The 20,484-nt window shown below is 48.2% G+C and overlaps 1 protein-coding gene across 32 annotated transcripts in view; it reads right to left on the reverse strand.

Annotated features, from left to right (window-relative positions):
• Nucleotides 1–20,484, reverse strand: part of RBPMS (RNA binding protein, mRNA processing factor) — a 172,820-nt gene that overhangs the window by 12,564 nt on the left and 139,772 nt on the right. For 15 of the 32 annotated variants that reach the window (XM_025418169.3, XM_049094670.1, XM_049094668.1 and 12 more), the window contains 3 exons: nucleotides 11,986–12,116; nucleotides 1,330–1,463; nucleotides 18–138 (listed from right to left, as the gene is read on the reverse strand). The exons of 3 other annotated variants lie outside the window; for them this stretch is intronic. In XM_025418169.3, the coding sequence (XP_025273954.1) occupies nucleotides 18–138; nucleotides 1,330–1,463; nucleotides 11,986–12,116 (386 nt within the window). Of the gene's footprint in view, nucleotides 1–17; nucleotides 231–496; nucleotides 954–1,329; nucleotides 1,464–9,041; nucleotides 9,270–11,985; nucleotides 12,117–20,484 lie in introns of those variants that run through there. 14 more of the 32 variants (XM_049094678.1, XM_049094683.1, XM_025419077.3 and 11 more) reach the window with 5 other exon arrangements.

Consider the following 20,484-nt stretch of genomic DNA (forward strand, 5'->3'; position numbering starts at 1 on the left):
CCAAGCCCTCTGCTCACTCTGCTGAGGAGGACCTGTAGCCCCATCTTTTTCATTAGGTTTCCAAAGTGGAAGGCCAGTGACAAAACAAATGGATTGAGTGATGCTTTGTCCACTTGATTGAAGGTTCCCAGTTCTGCGCTGAGGAAACGTGAAGACACAAACCAAAGAGCAAATGTGCTTTGGCTTTAAGAAATGTCCGCCCGTCGGCAATGTTGGTTTTGCCTCTTAGCCTTTGGATGGAAGAAAGAAATGCCCATTTACCACTGCTCCTCTCATTTTCATGGAGGAGGGATGGCCCCATCACCCCAAGGGCAACATGGGAAGCTGGGAGTGCGGGAGGGAGAGCAAACTACATCAAAGGGAATCCTGCTCAAGAGAGCTGGATGGCTCCACGGGGACTGGCATCCCCCCAGTGTGGCAGGAGGACAAAGATGGATCTTTTACCTGGGGCTGGCCCGAAGTGCTTCTAGAGTAGAATGCAATGCTGGAAGGAATTTTACCCTGGCACACCTACTTTGATAGTTTAATAAAATAGATGTTACAGGTGAGGAAATCCACTGAGATCTGGGTATTGTGAATGACATCCCCATGGGCACAGAACCCCACCGGGTCAGGCAGGATCCAGGGCCCAGGCTCTACTTGCTCTCGTAACATGTCTAGGAGGGGGCCCCAGACGGAGCTCACACAGGATCCCAGCCTTCGGTCTTGGCGCACATGCAGAAGTCCTCAGCATTTCCTTGTACTCCATGGGCCTCCTTCACAGGGTGGCTCCAGGGTAAGGGGATACACTGGGGCACTCTATCTCAACCTCCTTACTTCCTCAGGAAATGAAGACTTAAAAGGACCACAGATTCGTTTTGAGCTTCTGCCCATACCAGGAATGCGGCTCAGGGACCTTGGGCCAGCCTCCCATGAGGGATCGTCTGGTGGGGCGGGGCCCACACTGGATATTCCTAGAAATCAGATCACCAGCATGAAGGGGTCCCCTGCATTGAGAGGGCGAAGCTATATTCCTCGGTAGCTGGTGGTGGCTGAAGTTCACCACACTTCTGGTACTGAAGTTCATTTAAGGCAGGGTCAGCTTCGTCTTCAGCATTCAATAGCAATTAAGGGAAGGAGGGACCAGAAACTCTTTGCAAGCAGGGAGGCTACCAAACATGTCACTTGGGGAATTTAGGAGTATATGCAGGATAAAGAAGAGAAAAACAAAGAAGGTACGTGTGGGAGAAAGGGAAGGAAGAGGGAGAGAGGAGTACAGATGCTTAGGGGGAGGGGCAAAAGTGAGGAGAGGGTGGGTAAGAGAAAGACAAAGAAAAATTTCATACCTACCCATGGCTTATGGCTTTGTGCATCTGAATCCACTTGCTCACTAAGCAAAGGGCAGAGTTGGAGCTGCCTTCCTGGGACAGGTGGTAAAGGAGGGGACGGGGGCACAGCCTCACGGCAGGTGAGGGGCTGGGAACCTAAACACACAGCAGGAGGGGATGGGTCTGTGTGCACTGGAGTCGCAGGGAGCGCAGTGGTGGCGACTGGTGCTGCCTGGGTGTAGGGCTGGGGCACTGAGCCCCAAGAGGCCAAGACATGTTGGTGTTTCAGAGACACAGGAAGAGGGGGTCTGACCAGGGGGTGGGGGCGCAGTGGATGGCATGACTTTCAGTGACAGTGACTGAGAGAAGGAAGCCCTTCATCTCCCACACCTACCCCAGCCTCAGCCAACCTCTTGCACATGCTGGCCTCTTCACCCACACCGTCCTCACACCCAAGCCCTGCAGTCAGCCTGGTCTAGGACACCCGAGCACCCCAGGGCGAGAAGCAGGCTGACTGGGCTGTGGGGTCCAGGGTAAGTCGTACTTAGTTCAGCTGAGCTGAACCTGGCCCGCTGGCTAATTCCTGGGGATGATGTGGTGGTAATGGAATAAACAGAGGCCCTGAAATTCATCACTCTGCGCCCCGTGGCTTGGACACCACTGCCCCTGCCAACAGGGTGGCTCCTCTCACTGCATTCCACAGAACTCCAAGCCTGCCTAGCCACCTCTTTCAGGTCTGAGAGGTGCAGTGGAACCCACTGCCAGCAGAGGGCAGTGCCCCCCCAAGACCAAGCCTGAGCTCCTCCCACACATTTCTGCTCAGCAGAGCAGATCAGTAGAGCTCCTGGGCAAAACAGAGTTCAAGCAGCAAGCAGCTGGTCCGGGTGAACAAGCAGTTTTGTGCTAACTACTGCTGACCTCCAGGGTGTGGGGGGTATGTGACACCCCACTTGGGCTGCTTGTTCTGCTGTGCTTTCTGGCCCCAGGTCACCCACAGCCACTCGTGCCCATTGCCCAAGGGGCTGCTTTAGTGCATCATAAACACTGGGGAAACCTGTGGTTCTCTTAACTCCTCCACAATTCAGCAGGGATCAATCTAGCCAGTTGACTTTCATGTAAGACATGATCCTGTCTGTAGAAAAATGCACGAGCTGGCCGGTACCCTCACACACGCACACACTGCATACCTACAATCCTGCATACAGTGTCAGGAGCTTCTGAAGTCCCTATAAGAACCTCTAACAACATATGTGACCCAAACCAAAACTGATACTTAGGAAGACCCTGAATGAGCAGCACAGTGTAGAGCACTAAGAGACGAATTATCTGTGCTGTGCCCCCCACCCCTCCCTTCTAGTGGCTGCCTGTCATCACTACACTGGCCCTTAGAAACAGGCATGGGAAGTGCCTGCCAGGTGCCTGCCTCAGTTAATGGCAGCAGTTATTAGTAAATGCTCCTTGGTTCAGCTATTTTCTTCTCCATGAAATAAAGGGATCAGTCTAGACCAGTGGTTCTCAGAGTGTGGTCCGTGGCCCATGGTGTCACTGAACTTGTCAGAAATGCAGAAGCTCTGGGAGAGAAACCCAAGCCTCCCTGCATGTCCCAAGCCCTTCCAGAGATGATGATGCACATGTCCAAGTTTGAGAAACACTGCTTCCATATGAGGTTTCCAAAATGTGGCAAGTACGCTGTCTAGAGATGCTCTGTGGTCAAGGAGGTTGGAGAGAAATGCAGTCTCTGCCCCTCTGGTGGATGCATGTTAGACTCTGAGAAGTTCAACACTGTCTGACTTAATTTAACTCTGGGTTTCCCAAGTGTATCTGCCCACAGAATCTTTTTATTATGTTCACCTGTAGGTGCTGAGAAACACTGGTGTGGAAGGCCCCTTCCAGTGGTGATTCTGGGAGGTTGTCTGTCATCACCTGGGAGGCTCAGGCATGTGAACGTGGCATCCAACTTTCTAGCTCTTAACAAAAGTAATCAGAGCTGGAAGATCACCAGACCAGCTGGTGCCCTGGATGTCTGATCTAATCTATAAGCAGCAGTGAAGATTTTCTTACCTTTCCTGATGCAGGTGCTGTACCTGAATACAGATTTCCCCAGCACCATCTATTCAGAGGCGGGCTCCCCCTTTAAGGCATGGATATTCAGGTTTCTATACGTAGGGTCCCTGACCTGAGATGGGGGCACTGTCTACCCTGCAGGGGCTTTCCCAGCACTGAAACAATAGCAACCAGCCACTCACACATTCTTTAGTTATAACCAAACCGGGCCCACTCACTCCAGGCCTAAGGATTCACTCTGAGCAGCAGAACCAAATAAAGCATGCCAGATCCTATGGCAAACTTTGCTGAAGGCTGCCAGGCTAAGGAGAGGCTGCTAAGCCAGAAGCACACTATGGTCCAAGAAATTCCAAACTCACCAAAGAGACTAGATTGATCTGCAATACAAAAATGATCTTTATGGGACGATCCTGCAGTTCTTTAAAATTGCACCCCTGCCCCATCTAATACAGTGTTCACCAACACGGGAGAAACACTTTTCAGGAATTTCTGTTTCATGAAATGAGGCCCACTGAGGATCACTTTGAAGGAACATCTGCTCTCCTGTTCCCAACTCCACCCTCAAACTGCCAGCCCACCCCCTCGCTCAGCAGACATAGGGCACAAAATATAATCACCATTCTCTCCTCTTTGGCATCTAATACTCCTTGTTTGGGGCAATTAAACAAGTTGCCATTACGTAGGCAAAACATCAAGATCTATGTGAACTGGTCCAAAGGTTATGTCGGCCATCTGACCTACCCCAATTGCCAGAAAGGAAGGGAGCTAGTCAGTCCTGGCCAGAGAAAGTTATGCTCCGACGCGGCCTTCTGCCCCTACAAGATCTCCCTCTCTGGATAGTGGCACACCACTGAGGCCTGAGCCCAGGAAGTGACCAGGTCTAGACCCTGTAAACACTTCCTGCTAAGATTGGTTAAAGCGGGGCTTAATTAACCATAAGCCTTCAGGGATAATTTTCTCTCCTGGGCTCTTAACACTCTGTCTGTCCTAAGCACAAGCCAGGTTCTTGCTTCCAAACAGGCATGTGAAATGTGCTCAGACATCCCAGAAGTTCACTCAAGACGCCACTTGGGTTGAGGGCACCCAAGCATGTAACATCCTGTGTCAGATTAAGTCCATAGTGGCTGCTTGTCATCCATATTTAATTCTGTCAGTCTGTTAATTTTTAACTATGTTTGCTATCAAGGACCATTAGAGGTCCCCAGGAGCCGAGCCCAGTGAAGCGCAAAGTACTTCATGGCAGAGTGGATGAGGCTTGAGGTTGGGGCGTCCCACTTTCCCATCCTGTCACCGAGCTCTGGCCTTCCCCACCGACAGCACAAATCCTGAATAAAACATGATCCCATTTGGAGTTGATTTGCCTTTTTTTCCCCTGTCAGAATTGCTTTTCTTCAAGGAGAAGTTCACTTTCTTTTTATGAAGGCTACATTTTATATTTCCCAACTTTCTTTGTAGCCTTGGTTTTGTCTCCAAAGCAGTTAGTGAATTCTGACACACTTTTAGATGGTATCTGGGTGCCGGTTCCTAGGAAAGAGGCCCAACCCCGGGTGGATGGCCAGCTGGCTGAACCAGAGCCTCACCTCAGCACACACCATAGCCATGGGCCACCATTCTTGCAGTGCCACCAGCGGCACTCTTCACTGAAGAACAGAGGCTGGGCCCTTGGTGTTCTCTCGGTGGCTGCTGGTCTTAAGTCCCTATAACTGCTTCTAATGCTACAGAGGGAGGGCTCAGGAGCCTGTGGGCCATGCTAGATCATGTTCTAACAAAAAGGAGGAAACAGAAGAGCTAGGTTAATAATTATGACTCCATGCTAATAAGCATTTTACTGTTTCCCTCCAAATGACCCCATCAAGTAGGTACTCATTCTTCCTACTTATAGGTAAAGAAAGTGAGCTTCAATGAGGTTAAAATAAACTTGCTTAAAATCCCAAACGTAGCACAGTGGGTGGAAACTGTTATTAAAACTGGCCTGTTTGAATTTAAAACATCGAGGCCCAATTCCGTGCCACACCCTCTACACCATCCTACTCTGACAGTCAGACCACCTATTTTTAATCTCAAGGGCAAGGCAGGTCCGTGGACTCAGGAAGGGGCTCTCATTGCGAATGAGGTGGGGGTGGGGGTGGGGGTGGAGAGGGAGTCCTAGGCTCTAGGAAGTTTAGCCTTACAAAGGACAGAATGAAACATGCTTAAAAGACCTGAAAGACTGCGCCAAATGAAGGAAACCCTGTGGCCCCCCACCCCCAGCCAGAAGAGGCCAGCTATGAGCCGCTCTCAGTCACAGCAATGGGGAATTTGAGAAATCCTGTTGGGATCCACAAGCAATGGCTAGGGCCACAGCACTAAGGCTCAGCAGTAGCAGCCCTGACCCCTGGGGAACGCTGGCTGAAGGATTTGGGACTGAAGACGCCAGTGAGGGCGGGCCCAACGTTTCGGGCTCTCACTGCCTTATAAGAGCTCCCTCATTCTCCAGATACCAAAGAGCAGAGGAGGAGAGGAGGTGATAGAAAAGGTAAAGAGGTCATTTGCTTGGTCAGGGTGGGACCCCCAGGGCTCAGCTACAGGACTATGCAAAGAGTAACTTCCCAAGGCACAAGAGGTACCGGTGCCACCTGAAGTAAGGCTGCAGAGAATTCTAGCAGATGGACTGTGGGAAGAATGAGCCCAAGAGTCTGGGCAGGAATGGGCAGGATGACTCACGGGTCTTTCTCTCTCCTCCAGTTTCTCTGATAGGGAAGCAAGATAAGGCAGCAGCTGGAAAGTTCGGGGACAACGGGTTTGAGTAAAAGCACACACAGGAACCATTTGGTCTCTCTGGGAATTCAGCTGTTTCCCACTCTTGATCTACTTCCTGTCAGGGAGAGGTTTTCTCCTGACAGGCGTGTCCGGGCCTGGCTGTGGGGGGAGACTTTCTAAGGGGACAAGTCCTCCCGGTACTGGCACAGGCTGCAGAGACCTCGCTGGTGGGTATAGGGCAGGTGCTGTCACTCTGGGGGCTGTCCCCTGATGCCTCATCTTGCTCATCTGTCCCTCATTTATTCTTTCCAACCTCTAGCCCTCCATTTGGCTGCAGCCATGAGGACTCTGCAGCCGCCTCAGTGTTGTCAAGACAGTGCTGGATGCCCGTAGCACCGGAACCATCACAGCCGCGTGGGTAGCTAGTCCTAGGTTGCCTTCTCCTTGTTAAAAACTCACATGGCTCCTTAAAAGGCTAACGTCTGAAGCCCTTCCTATGTGCCAGGCACGCTTTCTTGCTCTACATGAAGGATTATTAGGCTCACTTTACTGAAGCCCAGAGTTTAAGGAACTTGTTCTGTTGTGGTCACGCAGCTTGAAAGTGGCAGAGCCAATGTCTGACCAAGTAGCTCGCGGCCTGCACTTCCAACCCTATACTACAGCCAGGCTCAGTTCTTCTGAAGGACTCGAGTTCCAGCACAGGCCAAGCCTTATGACTCATGAGGCAGACACAGAGACAGCCCAGAGATGGTGCTGGAAAGGGAGAGGGGTCTCTGTGCTCCCTGCTAAGTGGGAGACACATGCCCAGGGCACACAGGAGGCCGGCGTTGAGAGCACAAGGCCTGGCTGGCCTGCCCTGACCTGGCCTCCTATGGGAGTTAAGCCAGGTGGCTCCCCGACCCGAAAGCTGAGCAAAATCAGGAACTAGACGGGACTAGCACGCTCAGGAGACAAGAGCACCCAGGGGCAGTTTCTCCTCACAGTCTGACCTTCACGGAGCTATAGGTTTAAAGGGAAAGGTACATATCAGAGGATTAACAGTTTCACAGATGTCTAGAGCCTTGAGCCTACAAAGGCAAGCTCTGGAGCCCCTCAAAGCTATGTGCTTCCAGAATGTCACAAGCCCTGGGCTGCAGGGAGACAGTAGCTACTGGACAAAGCCAGGCCTCAAGGACCAGGTCTCAGGCGGTAAGAGCTGATGCCATCCAGGAGGCACAGAAGCAAAGGTCCCAGGTCTCCCAAATCTTCTTCCCTTACTTTTGCAAGGCTGTGGTGCTGAACCCCCCTGCCCAACCTGGCTTTCATCCACCCGACTGGCTGCAGGACCTGCCACTTCCAGCACTGGCTGGAAGCTGAAGTGGTCTTACTGTGTGAGTCCCACCACGTGCCTGGGCAGGAGGCATCACTGCCTTGCTGCTGGGGGCTGTGTGCTCCCTCGAGTCCACACTCACACCTGCCCTGCTTCCCGCCTCCCTCAAGACACTCCCTTGAGCCAGGAGCTTCAATTATACCCCGTGCCAAACCAGATGCTCTTGTGTCTTATTCTCTATGGGACAGAGTTAGTGACATAGGAGACACTTGGTGAAATTAGTTTTTAAAACAAAGTTTAAAGATTCAGTTTGCAGTTGCCTTTTGCTGCTGGGTCAATGCCTGGATGTGGTGGGTGGGTGTGTGGCTCTGCTGTGGGCCCCCACATGCCGTTCCTGGCCCTTCCCTGCCCCATGACCTCTCTTGCTTCCTCATGTGGGATCACAGTTCTCATGGTCCATTTCTATGCTGATTGTAGGTTTAGCCTTCACAGTTTTTCCACTGTGTCACAAGGCACTTCTCAAGGGGCAAGACTTGCCCTGGGGAGTCTCTCAGGCTTTTAAGACCTTCTGTCCTCTCACAGGTAATGGGCTCTGGCCGGAAGCTGGGCAGCATCCCTGGAAGATCGTCTGCTGTCACTCAGGGCAAATGAGGCCTTTGAGAAAGAGATAGGTGCCCAGGACTTGCTCTCAGGACTACTTACCTTTATAAGATTTGGGCCTAACAAGCTGGCTCTGGTCAAGGGTAAATGGCATTCTGCTTCTAGAATGTGATGAGAACAGTGCACTTTATTGGTTTTCTCTCTGCATCGTCAGCAACAAGACTAAATGGCAACAAGTAGCACTGAAGGGGCTGGAAACGGCTGAGATGTGTGGGTACAACCTGGCAGGACTGCTGCTCTCTGCTCGAGAGGACGACTTTCCTAAAAGCCACGGGTGAAACCTTCCCTCCTGTTCACAGGGACTCACAGAATATATGCAATAAATTTCAAATACCAATGACCTGGAGAGTAAACAGGATGACCAGGTCTAAACATGTTCACGATCTTCTTGGAAATCAGCTGTTTGCTGCATCAGATATTTCCTTCATCTTTACGAATGACACAGCAGTAGTGCAGTCTTCAATCCCACTGCCTCAGGCGATAATGTCTCAGAGATAGGATGTGGTGTCAAATAAGCATCTTCAATTTAGAGATGGAGGCACCAGGCTGGAGCTGAGCTACAAGACGAAACTCCTGATCTTCAATGACAGTCTCTGCCCCCTGGGTCCTCTCTGGATCAGGGTGGATAGACTGGAAAACACATCTAATTTGCTTCAAATGGGCTTCTGATGGCGAGTCACACTATCTCTGCTGAAGCAAGATCTCCTGGGAGCGGTGACCCACAGACACTAGACAGAGAATCTTCCAACGTGCAGCTCTTGATGGTTTGGGAGCCCAAGAAGAGACCAGCAGCAGTAGTGAGGCCTCAGCTCCAGGCCGGGTCTCCCCTGGAGACTCTGAGGCCACCTCCCATGTGGTATGTGCTCAGCGTCACAGACCCAATTATCCCATAATCTCAGAGATAACCTCTCAGCTCCAAACTCGCATCACCATGAAAACAAAACGCTGCAGTCTACTTGAGATAATTTTTGCTCTGATTAAAATTTTTATTGAAATCTCTCAAATGTTACCAAGAAATAATTTTTGCAAAATGGGGGAAAAATAGCTAACAAGCAAATTCAACATGGGAGCTCCCTCTGCTGGTCTGCAGTAGGTTGGTATGTTACAAACACATTCCCAGAGACAAATCTAATTTGCTGGAGAAGTGGACAAAAGACAGGTGTGTTGGGCTTTGCCTCAGGAGAGAAACACTAGAAGAAAAAAAAAATCCAAGTCTCAAAACAGAGCACAACATTGCTAAGAAAAGCAAAATAATATAAACACTTCTCCAAAAACATACAGTAAGCTCTCCAAACAAAACCAGAATCATCCACTAAAGGGATGCTCCATTTTAGTCTTCCCCACTGCTCTATTCTCTCAGGCCCTTTAGGTGAAGGTTAAGCTCTGATTCCCTTGTCTTTGCCTCCAAGTCTCTTCTCACAGGCTTCTCATCTACTTAAAGAAGAAAGATCCAAGGAGTCAGTAGAGCGAGGCCTTTCCAAAATTCCAACAAAGAATAAGTCTTTGGTGAGCCAGCACTGAGGTGTGGAAACAGCAAGGCCTCGGATCAGGTGACCTGGCTCCAGTCACAGTAGAGCCACTCACGACTTTTGAGAACTCTCCATCTTCTTTGGTCTGTCTCCTCAACTGTAAAATGGGCCAGACCTGCTGATCGGGAAAGCCTCTACCAGTTCATTCTAGGAGTCTCATCTTGGACAAAGAAATTTAAATAACCATATCTGTTCATGAGCCTTTAGAATACAGAACCCAAGCTTGCGCTGGGAATGACTCCAAACAAGCTGTGGGGTTGAGCACAAGGATCTCTCTGATTTCAGATGAAAGTTCCACCAACTCTAGGACCGATGTGGCGGAGCCAAGTGGATTCCAGGTTGAGAAAGTCTCAAGATCAAGGAAGAACTCACAGGGGAGGGTGCCACCATGGGCAATACATCCCACCAAGTTCTTGGTTGAGTCCATCTAATCTTGGCACTGTCTCTAACCTTTCTCACAATGGGCATGGGTTTTCTAATCCCTTAAGACTCTTCAATTCCTTTTTCCACCTACCCCCAGACATACTTTGGATTTCACCCACCATATGAAACAAGAGTAATGTTATTAAGGCCCAAAAGCCATCATTCCCGATCCTTTATGGCCACTGTTAATTCTTGCTTTTCCAGGGCAATAGTGAAAAGCTTTACTGATTAACAAAGCCACCAACACTCAAAATACACGGCACACTTGGCACTGTTCCACGGTACTAGCAACATTTGCCTCAAGTGTCTGTTAATCTGTATTTAGGCAGTCTAGGAAGAGGAAAGGAAGACCAATCCATGGATGGCGGGGGCGGGCCCAACAACAGGGAGGGCCTCTCTGAGTCATTCCCCACCATCTATGAAGTTACCCCCAAGGCCACCGCAAACATTTCAATGACTCAGCAGAAGATATTCATGGGCTCATATTTTGTCCCTTCTCCCTCCCCCTTGCCACCTACAAGGACACTGAGCCCTGACAAGGACTGAGGTGGAAGCAGCAGTGAGGGAAGGGAAAGCAGAAAGCACAGCTGATATGGTCACTGGGCATCAGGCTCTGAATCCTGCTGCTACCATAGGTCACGTTCTGTGCTAGGTGCTCTCAACCACCATCATCTACTTTTCCCTCACCATTGATTCGACTTTCTACCTCTTTCTGCCAACACCAGGGGTCATCACTTCAGGGGCCTAGGCACCAAGGCCCTCTCTTTGTAGTTTGCCTGTGCAGCAGCAGGGAAGCTGGGCTGTCCGTGTGTGCAAAGAGCAATGACAACTCAGCTGGAACAGAATGGAAGCATACACAGCCAGCACCACGCCTGACCCCACAGCCTATAAGGATGTTAGCCAGGGGGCTGCCTGGCCGTGTTTTATAAAACCCTGTGTGTTCTGTACAACATGAAAGAGTTTTAAGTCAGAAGGAAGAGTTTTCTGGGAAACTATATTTCATCCAGCCTTGTAAATAAACACTAAGCAAAAAAGACAAAAATCCCCAACCTGCCTGTCTAGGCCAACTGTTTTTTTCAGAAATGAGGCTTTCCTGCTTTTAGAGGAATTTCACGTGCATTAAGACGAATGAAATTTCATGCTTTCTTATTTGCTATTGATCATCACTCTGAACCCTAATGGTTATCACTACTGTTTGTATTAAGAGCAACGTTTTTCTTTTCACAGGGAGAGGAGGGGCTGCTATGTAGATCGTAATCTTTGTGAAGAAACCAGGGAGTTTATAAAACTCAGGCTATTATTAACTCAGAAGGAAAGTAAGTCCAGAGGCCCTCAGCTCAACCTGTAATTACATTCTCCACACTACACTGTCCCTCCTTTTTCTACAGGGCTTCCTTGAGGTGGCAGAAAGGAACCCCTAATCTCTCCTGTAACAAGTGTAAGCTATCCTGGAAACTTCCAACTTTCCCCCAATTTTTCCAGTTTCCCCCAACTTTTTCAGTCACTGAATCTCCTAGAACACGAGAGCAGCAATCTCTCAGTACACAGGTACACACAGAGACATGTAACTCCCGCACAAGTGCACACCTTCCTCCGCAGCCCTTGCACACGACCAGGCACACACACACGACCGTGTTCTAGTGACGCCCTCTGGCTGGCTGGGGGCTGGGGAGGGAACCTGTGCCCAATCTCTCGTGTGTGACATGAGGGTGAGATCATTAAGGAGGAGAGAGGTGTCATCTGGGGCAAACATCAGGCAGTGGGTGATATCATTGCTGTCAGACGGTCCTCAAGTCCCGGAGGAGTGTCAGCTTGATTTAGAGGGGATCATTAATCTCCTGAAGGTGGGTCTGTTAGCTGGATAGGTGTTAGTTGTACGGTGTGCTCTGGGGAACCGAGTTGGAAAGGACTGGTGATGGGGTGAGTGAAGTCGTGGCCGATGGGTATAAATTACCTGGGCATGCAGTGAAGCGGGATAGGTGAAAGCAGGAGGAGGTAGAGCAGGCGCTAACTCCGCTGGGTACAGAGGGTACGGGGCCCACACTTCAGGGCTACTGGGGTAAAGTGCAGGCACTGTGAGCTCGTCTGCAAGAAAAGAATAAGGGAAGAGTTAGTGGTTACAAACAGCTACTTTCAAATCAGAAACAAACCACCACAAATAACCCCACACCCCAAACAATGTCAGAAGTCAAATTACTCTCATTCTTTTAATAACCTGTTGGTTTGGGTCCTGAAACTCTAAGCAAGGGAACGGTAAATACAAAGTGAAAAAAAGCAACAGGCATCTGCTGCCTGTCTGGCCTGCTGGGACCTCAGGCCTGGGATCTGCCCTGGACACTCTGATGTCTTTCCAACTACAGTCGGGGGAACATAAGAACAGTGGGGATTTCCTGCACAAAACCGCACACGTGGCCCTCTAAGAAAAAGAGGAAGAAAGAGGACGGGTAGGAGATATCCCATGAAAATCCACTGCAGAGAGAATTGGGAGAACAATGGTTTATTGGCAGGGCCATGACAGGCCAGAACGACTATAGGACTTCTGTGATTATCAGAGTAATTACTACTGACAAATAGATCATGGTCACCAAGCACTTCCCATTTAGCCCACGGAAGCACAGGGCCAGACACTGTGCCTACAGGGCATTTAAGATGTCAAAAATGCAGAGAACAGAAGTGAAAAAGCCTGGAGTATCTTGATTAAAGTTAAGCTCCACAAAGATGCAATTTAGAACATTCCGTAGTTGCTGCTTACACTGGTCTAAATTTGATTCCATTCAGGTCAAGCTGCAGTTTGCCAGATTGAAGGGCAAGTCCCCAAGGCTCAGAATGTATCAGGAAGCAATCCATTAAAGTAACAGAAAACACATGAGGGAGCGTCTCCGCAAAGAAAAAAAAATCATCAATCGATAGTTATGAATCTGGACTCTGTGAAGCAGCAATCTCAATATGTGCTTTTATCACCTGTCAAAATCTGAAATCAAGTAGGCCAAGGATGCTAGCTGGGACTGCTGAAGGAGTCAGGAAAAGGCGACTGTCATAAAGCCATTAGTGACTCTGCCATTCAGGACTTTCCAGAAGTCCAGAGTGCATGTGACCCAAGGTCAACAGAGTCATTTCACTCCTTCCCACATGTAAGAAGCCACCCCAGGGCTGCTCATTCTGGGTCTTCCTCATGCTCCCAGCCTCCCCCCCTCCCAAACTGTGGCTGTGGGCAGGGGGCTAGAAACAGAAAACCTATCCTGAGTGTGATGTGGGGAGTGCTCTACGGGGCAACCGGAAAGAAGCTGAGCCTGTGGGTGCCTGTGGACCCCTGGTGAGTTTTTCCCACAGTCAGTCAGCATGGCAAGAGCTTCTGAGAAGATGGTGGGAGTCCTGGGCTGATTGAGGACTATCCCTTCAGAGGGCTACACTGTGGCTGGATGGACTCCCTGACTCCCTCCCTCAACAAGGCAGTTCAAATGTCCTCTTCAGACCTGGTGAGGGGAGTGCAGCCTGCTTGTAGATTAGGCTGGAGAGTGTAGCCCAAAGAGGAGACTCACAATTATTATTTGAACAGGTACACACAGTAACATCCTAAGTTTCTTCAAATGATCAGGTCTATACCATCTACCTCCAGTTCTAGGGTGTGTAGGTGTTTCTAGTTTCGGTCAGAAAATTCCTTATGGAGGGGTCAGGAGAACACTTCACAGACCCCTATGTTTCCGGTTATGACAAGACCAGACCATATGATTTCTATTAGAGCAAATCTTGTGGGAGCCCCGCTCGTGGAAACTAACTGCTGCCAGAACCCAGGCCTCGGATTTTAAACAAACAACCGTTCTCAGGAATGGCAAGCTATTACTGTTGTTGTTGGTACTATTATTTCAGCTACCGTGCTATTTTAAGACCTTCTGAGTCTTAAAAAAAAAAAAAAAAAAAAAGTCAAGAGAGTCTCAGGACCTAGCATGTGAATGTCTCAGTCCAAGCTCGCTCAGCCCTACTGTGACAGCAGAGGACTCTAACTGCCATCAATGGGGGTGCTATGCAGCACTATGAGGGGGCCTGCAGCCTGATGGTGGCACTTCCTCATCCTGTTACCTCACAACAACTGGCCAAGATGGGGGTACTCTTATCTGATAGATTTTTCTCTAGCAAGTTTTAGAAATGAAATGAGAGGTTTTTTTAAAGATATCTGATCCTAAAGAAATAAATAATAGAGACAGGTGGAATCAGGGTTTCAATCTCAGCCTCAACTGATAGGATTTACAATTTCCAGATATTTCCAAATTTCTATCCTAAAGCATCAGTTCCCATTGGGTCTAGACTGACACTTGGAAACTATTCACTAACATGCACAAACCTAGCCCAGCAAGATGGGGCATCTGCTTCCAAATCTCCCACACCCAAAGCTGCTGAGTTAACAGCAGAAGTCAGATAGTGAAGTGGAAGCCTAAGAGAGATTGGAGTGAAATGAGACTTGATCAGTTCTTTCATACCTCTCATCATCTCTCCTGTCTCCCCTTGAGAAGGAATTTAGAGTTACCACAAATGTCAAGAGACATGCAACATATAGTGGGCTCGTCAGGAGGAGAAGTGGAGGATGAACTCAAAATGTACCAGTGGAGATGTTCTAAGCTGGAGAGTACTAGTTTAGAGGAGGGCAGTTGAGGAGGATTTCTCACAACCAAGTTCCCAAGGGTTGGCTAGTGAGAGCCCAGGAAGGGAAGATCCAGGTCTTAAGTCTGCACCCCTGGGGCCACCTCTGAGACTAGCATTTAGTGTTTAATAATGTTTCTTGGATTAAATAGTACCTGGTGGAAAATTCTAAAAATTGTTTAAAGATATACCACTGTTTTGTTAAAGGAGTTTAAACTATCCATAGGAACCAGATCTAAAATTTCCCAATCCTTTCAGTATTTATCACACTAAAACAAAAATGAAACAAAAAGCAAAAAGGAGGCGCAAACCAGAAGAGTGACTTTCAAAGTTCAAAATAAAAGCAATGCAACCCTTTCTCTTCAAATGAATTTTTCTCAGAATCCCTTTTTAAGTAGAAGTGTAGCAAAATTTGGTTGCTTTGATGGCAGTGGTGGTGGTTGTGGTGGCGACGGTGGGGTAGCTGGAAGATCTCAACCCCTACAACAGTCCCAAAGGTCTGCCAGGGTTCCAGAGAATAGTCTGAAAACTGTGTTTACAGCTGCGCTCACCCACAGACCGGTTTTTAAAGTAAGCTCCTCTTCCACGTCCTCTGAAGGAGCGCATTCCTCCGGCTCCGGCTCCGGGAACCCCACCTGGGGGCAGGGGTGTGAGCTGCTAGAGCAGGGGGAAGAGACAAAGAACCCTGGACCTGGGATAGAAGCAGACAGGCTCTCCTGACACAGGCTTCAGTGCCCAGAGTACCATGGACTGCAGAGGCAGTCCTCCAGGGAGTGTTTAGGGCCTCAAAAAGTATAGAAAAATCTAAGCCAGAAAATACAGCAGGTGACATGAAAGGAAGAAACGTGAGTAAACCAGGGCAAGCTATTTACTCCTTCCTCCACACTCCTGGATCCTGGCCCTACCTTCGCATCTGCACTGTAGCCCTGAAGAGTCCCTTACAGTACGGCGTGTCCTGAGCAGCATCAGCATCCTAGCTCCACTGAAGACCTACTGAGTCAGAATTCGGCCCTCTAGGTGAATCTGATGTATGCCTCAGTTTGAGAACCACTGCTTTAAGTTGTCTTCTTGTCTATCTTACTGTATTATTTGATGCTTGTGCAAATTATGCATTTTGCCTTCAGAGAGCTTACAGTATGTTGTTACCTGCTATATAGCAGTTTGTTCAATGAGTGGACGAAACACCCTAGGAAAGAAAATGCAAATGAAAGCAATAATTCTAGATTTGTTTTGTGAGAGAAATTGGAGGGGACGAGCAGACCCAACCTGACATCCTTTGTTTGGCTCAGAACCCCTAGTAACAGAGCACTACAGGCACAATGGGGACCGGCAGACCAGGTAAGGATCACATCTGTGGTAAAGCAGCCCTCAGAGACACCTACATTTCACTAGGAAGCTGAGGACACTCTGAAGAGTCACATACTTTCCTTTGACAGAAGAGGATAGTGAGGTGAATGAGCTTTTGCATTTGCATACTCCTTCCTGGTTGCCAATATGGTCTTAAGAAAATTATAGCAGCTGAAGGGACAGGCTTTCCCTAACTCAGGACCTTCACACAGATTCCCAACTGAAGGAGCAAGCCACAGCAGGGGAGCAGCATGGCTCAGGTGGGCTTCTGGCTTCCTCAGTTGGCCTATCCTGCTAAAAACTTCCTAAGATGGAAAAGCTGAAGAAAGAGAAAGTTTGCTGCCCTGGGCCCATTAGAATGAGTAGAGTTCAAGGAGGGGGTGAGACTCCCCCTGACAAGAGAGGCTCCTGACCACCCAGAGTGAGCCAGGCCTCAGTGAGCAGAGGGATCAGCAGGCCAGAGCTTTTTGTCTAGGCCTAATCCGACCCTCTCCTGAGAGGGTGGGTCAGGCCTTTCCCACTGCCCTAGATCTGGCTACATCCTCTCTCCTTTAGCATGTCTGAGGATGTTTTTGAGGGCTCCCAATATACATCTGAATAAGCCTTTTTCTTAGCATAAGAATATGCAATCAGAAGAGCTCAAACTAAATTCTGACAAACAAGACTAGAAACTTCCCCAACTCCACCTTTCAATCCCTTTGGAAAGGAAAAAAACTGCAGTGTCTGATGAAGGTTTAAACTGCAAGAGCTCACTAAGATCAGCCAGTCTGCCTTTTCATTTTGGATGAGAAAACAAACATGCAGAAAGGTGAAGGTTCCAGTCTAACGTCACACTGAAACAGATAAACGACTCTCAGAAACGAGAGCAAGAGGAACAAGGACAATCTTTAATGGACTTAACCTGTGTACAGCTGAGAACACAAGGTCTAAGAACTTTAAAGTCAGTATTTACTTTGCTTGCCTCTTGGATATTTTTATTTGGAAATATTCCACAGCAATCTCATACTCAATATGTCTGAAACTAAACAAAGTCCCTCCAATGGCCTTTGTTTTCTCTTTGGTTCCTGATTTCGCCAAGCCATGGTGACCTGGTAGTTTTTCACCAAGGTCCTACCAAATTCGGCCATCATCCACTTTGATCTTAATTACCATTGCAGGATTACCGAAAATGCCTCTCTTTACAGTCCTCCTGGCAGCCATGCTTCAGCCAGGACAACTTTTAAAGTACACAATTTTGCAATGTCACTCTCCTGCTTAAAACCCTTCTATGATTTTGCCTTGCTCTCAGGACAGCGTCTGAACTCCAGGTATCATGCCCAAGAAGACTACACATGATCCTGCCCCTCATCTCAACCTTTGCAGACCTGCCTCTCACCTGGTTCCCCATCATGGTCTAGGATTAAGTCCTTTTAATTGCTTGACTGTGCCTGGTTCTTTTCTTTCAACTGGCTTAACCCTTGCTCATTCTTCAAAGGACTCCATTTAGATGTCATATCCTTGGGTAGAGGGGAGGGGGCAGGGAGAACCTTCTCCATGCTCTACTGGGTCTTTTATCTCCTGGCCATAGCACTTATCTCCAGGACTGTAAGTTCTCACTCTTAGCTCATCATATGCCTAGCATAGTGTATCAGAAAGTATCAACAAGTTTCAGAAAGTATCATTTGCTCCATACTGGATAAAACCAAGGGAGAAAGAAGGTAACTTCTATCTTGCCCTTCAGAGGAGGAAATGATCAAATTGTAGGTTAATTCAATTCTATGTGGGAGAAAAATATACACAAAAAGGATAGATGTGAGAGCATGGAAATGTGACTTCTTAAATAAGATTACATCTCAACTCAGTCTTAATAACACATATTTGCATACATTTTTTATCTACAGCTAAGACCATGTATATCCATTATCATTCTGGACACTCCTTAGAAGCTGTGGAGAAAAGGGTAAGAATGGGTGGTCTCATTTTAACAATAAGAAAAAAAAACCTATCCAAGGTCTCATAGTTAACTGGTCTGAACTGGGACCAGAACCCTTGTCTGTTGTCTCATGGTTCAGGGTCCCTTCCATACACCATCCTGTCCCCCCACTACCCACTACTTGTGGTGGGGACAGGCCTTAAGAGTGCAGATGGTCTTCATCTCTAGTTTTTAGCATACTCAGTTTACTAGAATAAATCTAGGGACAAAAGTCCTTCAGAAGAGCTTGCCTGACAGAAAAAAGAACTTGACCAGAAAACACAAAAAGCCCAAACGTAATGAAAAATTCCATTTTTAATGAAAATCAATTTTGAAACAAGAAAAATAAATCAAAGGCTGTTCAACAACCAACTCCCACTCACATACCTCACAAGTAGCTGATCCATGTCTGTTAAGTAAACCCCTCAAAAATCAGTGTTATGAGGCCAATTCTTCGGAGGACTATCCAATCAGGACACACTATCTTCTAATATCAGGGCTAAGAATGCAGCACATGCCAGCTTCTGTGGCACAGCACACAATGAGTGGGACAGTATCCTCCCCCAATTCACATTCCTCTGGAAACTTTTTTGAAAACAGCAATTTTGCCAGTCTACTCTGATTATTTAAGGATCTTGAGATGAAATCATCCTGAATTTAGTGAGGACACTAAATCCAATGACTGGTGTCCTTCTGAGAACAGAGGGCACAGAGGAGAAGGTGATGTGAAGATGGAGAAAGAGACTAGAATGACGTGTCTACAAACCAAGGAATGCCGAGGATGGCTGGCAGCCATCAGAGTTAAGAGAGGCACGAGATATTTTCCCTCTTGGAGCCTCCACAAAGAACAAGCACTGATGACACCTTGATTTCAGACTTCTGTCCTCCTAAACTACGAGAAAACATATTTGTTTTCAGCCACTCACTGGTGGTAATTTATTACGGTAGCCCTAGGAAAGGACCGGTCCCAGGGAAGGCCACACACTTCACTGGCTCCCCAAGAAAAGAAGTGTAAGCGAAGAATCAAAAGGTTTGTGAAAAGCTCAAAGGACGTCCTCAGCACCACCCAGCACAAATCACAAAGGCAATTTCTGCATTCTACACATTCTGCTAATTGTAGCAAATGCTGCAGACATCATGAGAAATCAAGTCTGTGCTCGGCTCTCCTCCACTCCTACTTTTTTAAAAAAATATTTTATTTATTCATGGGGGGGGGGGGCGGGGAGGGCCACGTAGAGACATAGGCAGAGGGAGAAGCAGGCTCCACACAGGGAGCCCGACGTGGGACTCGATCCCGGTCTCCAGGATCAGGCCCTGGGCTGAAGGCGGCGCTAAACTGCCAAGCCACCCGGGCTGCCCCATCTCCTACCTACTCCTTATGATAGCCCTTGGCCACTTCCACTGTTTCAGTTATGAATTCTGTCTACAATAACTCATTAAACTACAGCTTTGGTTTCTACTCCAATGTCAATATTCCCAACTCCTCCAACTCATCTACAAGCAAACTGTCACTCACAACCAAGTCCTCTTCTCACTTCCCCTCATTTGCCTTTATCCCATGTTTTCAGGTTCAGAGTTTCCTTCATTTCCCATATCCAAACAGCTGCTAAAGCCTATTAATAGTAAAGATGACAAAGATACTGATAACAATGACTGTAATCAGTAGTAACAGAGCAGGTTTACCAAGCACGGAAAGTGTGCCACACGCTGCGCTAGTGGCTCCTCCTGGGAAATATGAACATTTGCTCCTCCTACACAGCGAGGAAGCAGAGGCACACAGAGGTTAGTAAAGAACTAGTACATGACTCACGGAAAGTGACAGAACCAGGATGTGAATCAGTCCTCTCAGTCCAGAATCCAGCCCCTCACTTCCCTGCCTCTCCACACCGATTATGTTTCCTCCAGGCCTTTCTCACCATCTTTTCCTTTCCACTTCTACTTCTACCACCCAATTGCAGGTTCTAGTCACCTACACTGATTTCACAGCTGCCTGACTTTTGAACTGGCTTCCTGCTAACTTCCACCCTCTCTCCACTCCCTTTTTTCCTCCTGGAGCAACCCTTCAAATCTGCAGGAAGGCCAATCCAGACCCACAAATTAAGTATGCCAAGGAAATTCCAAAACCAACTTGGTCTTGATTCAGCTGGCCCAGAGTCACTTCCTCTCTAGTTAATGTTTTTTTTTTCCGTCAAGCCTGAGCCGTCACTGCTCTTAAGGGTCCCCCTTCTTTTGTTACTGTCCAGCTGTTCCAGGCCAAAAAACCAGCCAATACAATCCGTGATTTTAAATGGATTTGATTCCTGATCTGAGAGCTAAAGGGTACCCAGAGCATAGGCTGGAAGAAAACTGCTCCTCTGGGGACTTAATTCAAGTCACTACTATTATGCTTCTCACCACCCGACACATTCATTCCTTTTCTGTCCCAAGACCCACAATTACAGGGGTGAGGGTTCCCCAGCCCTTCTCTTGTCAGTTCCTTTCCTAGACACGGGCAATTGAACTTGGAGGGTATTTTGCCAG

Source organism: Canis lupus, chromosome 16, assembly GCF_003254725.2.
Source record: "Canis lupus dingo isolate Sandy chromosome 16, ASM325472v2, whole genome shotgun sequence".
NCBI classification, from domain to species: domain Eukaryota; kingdom Metazoa; phylum Chordata; class Mammalia; order Carnivora; family Canidae; genus Canis; species Canis lupus.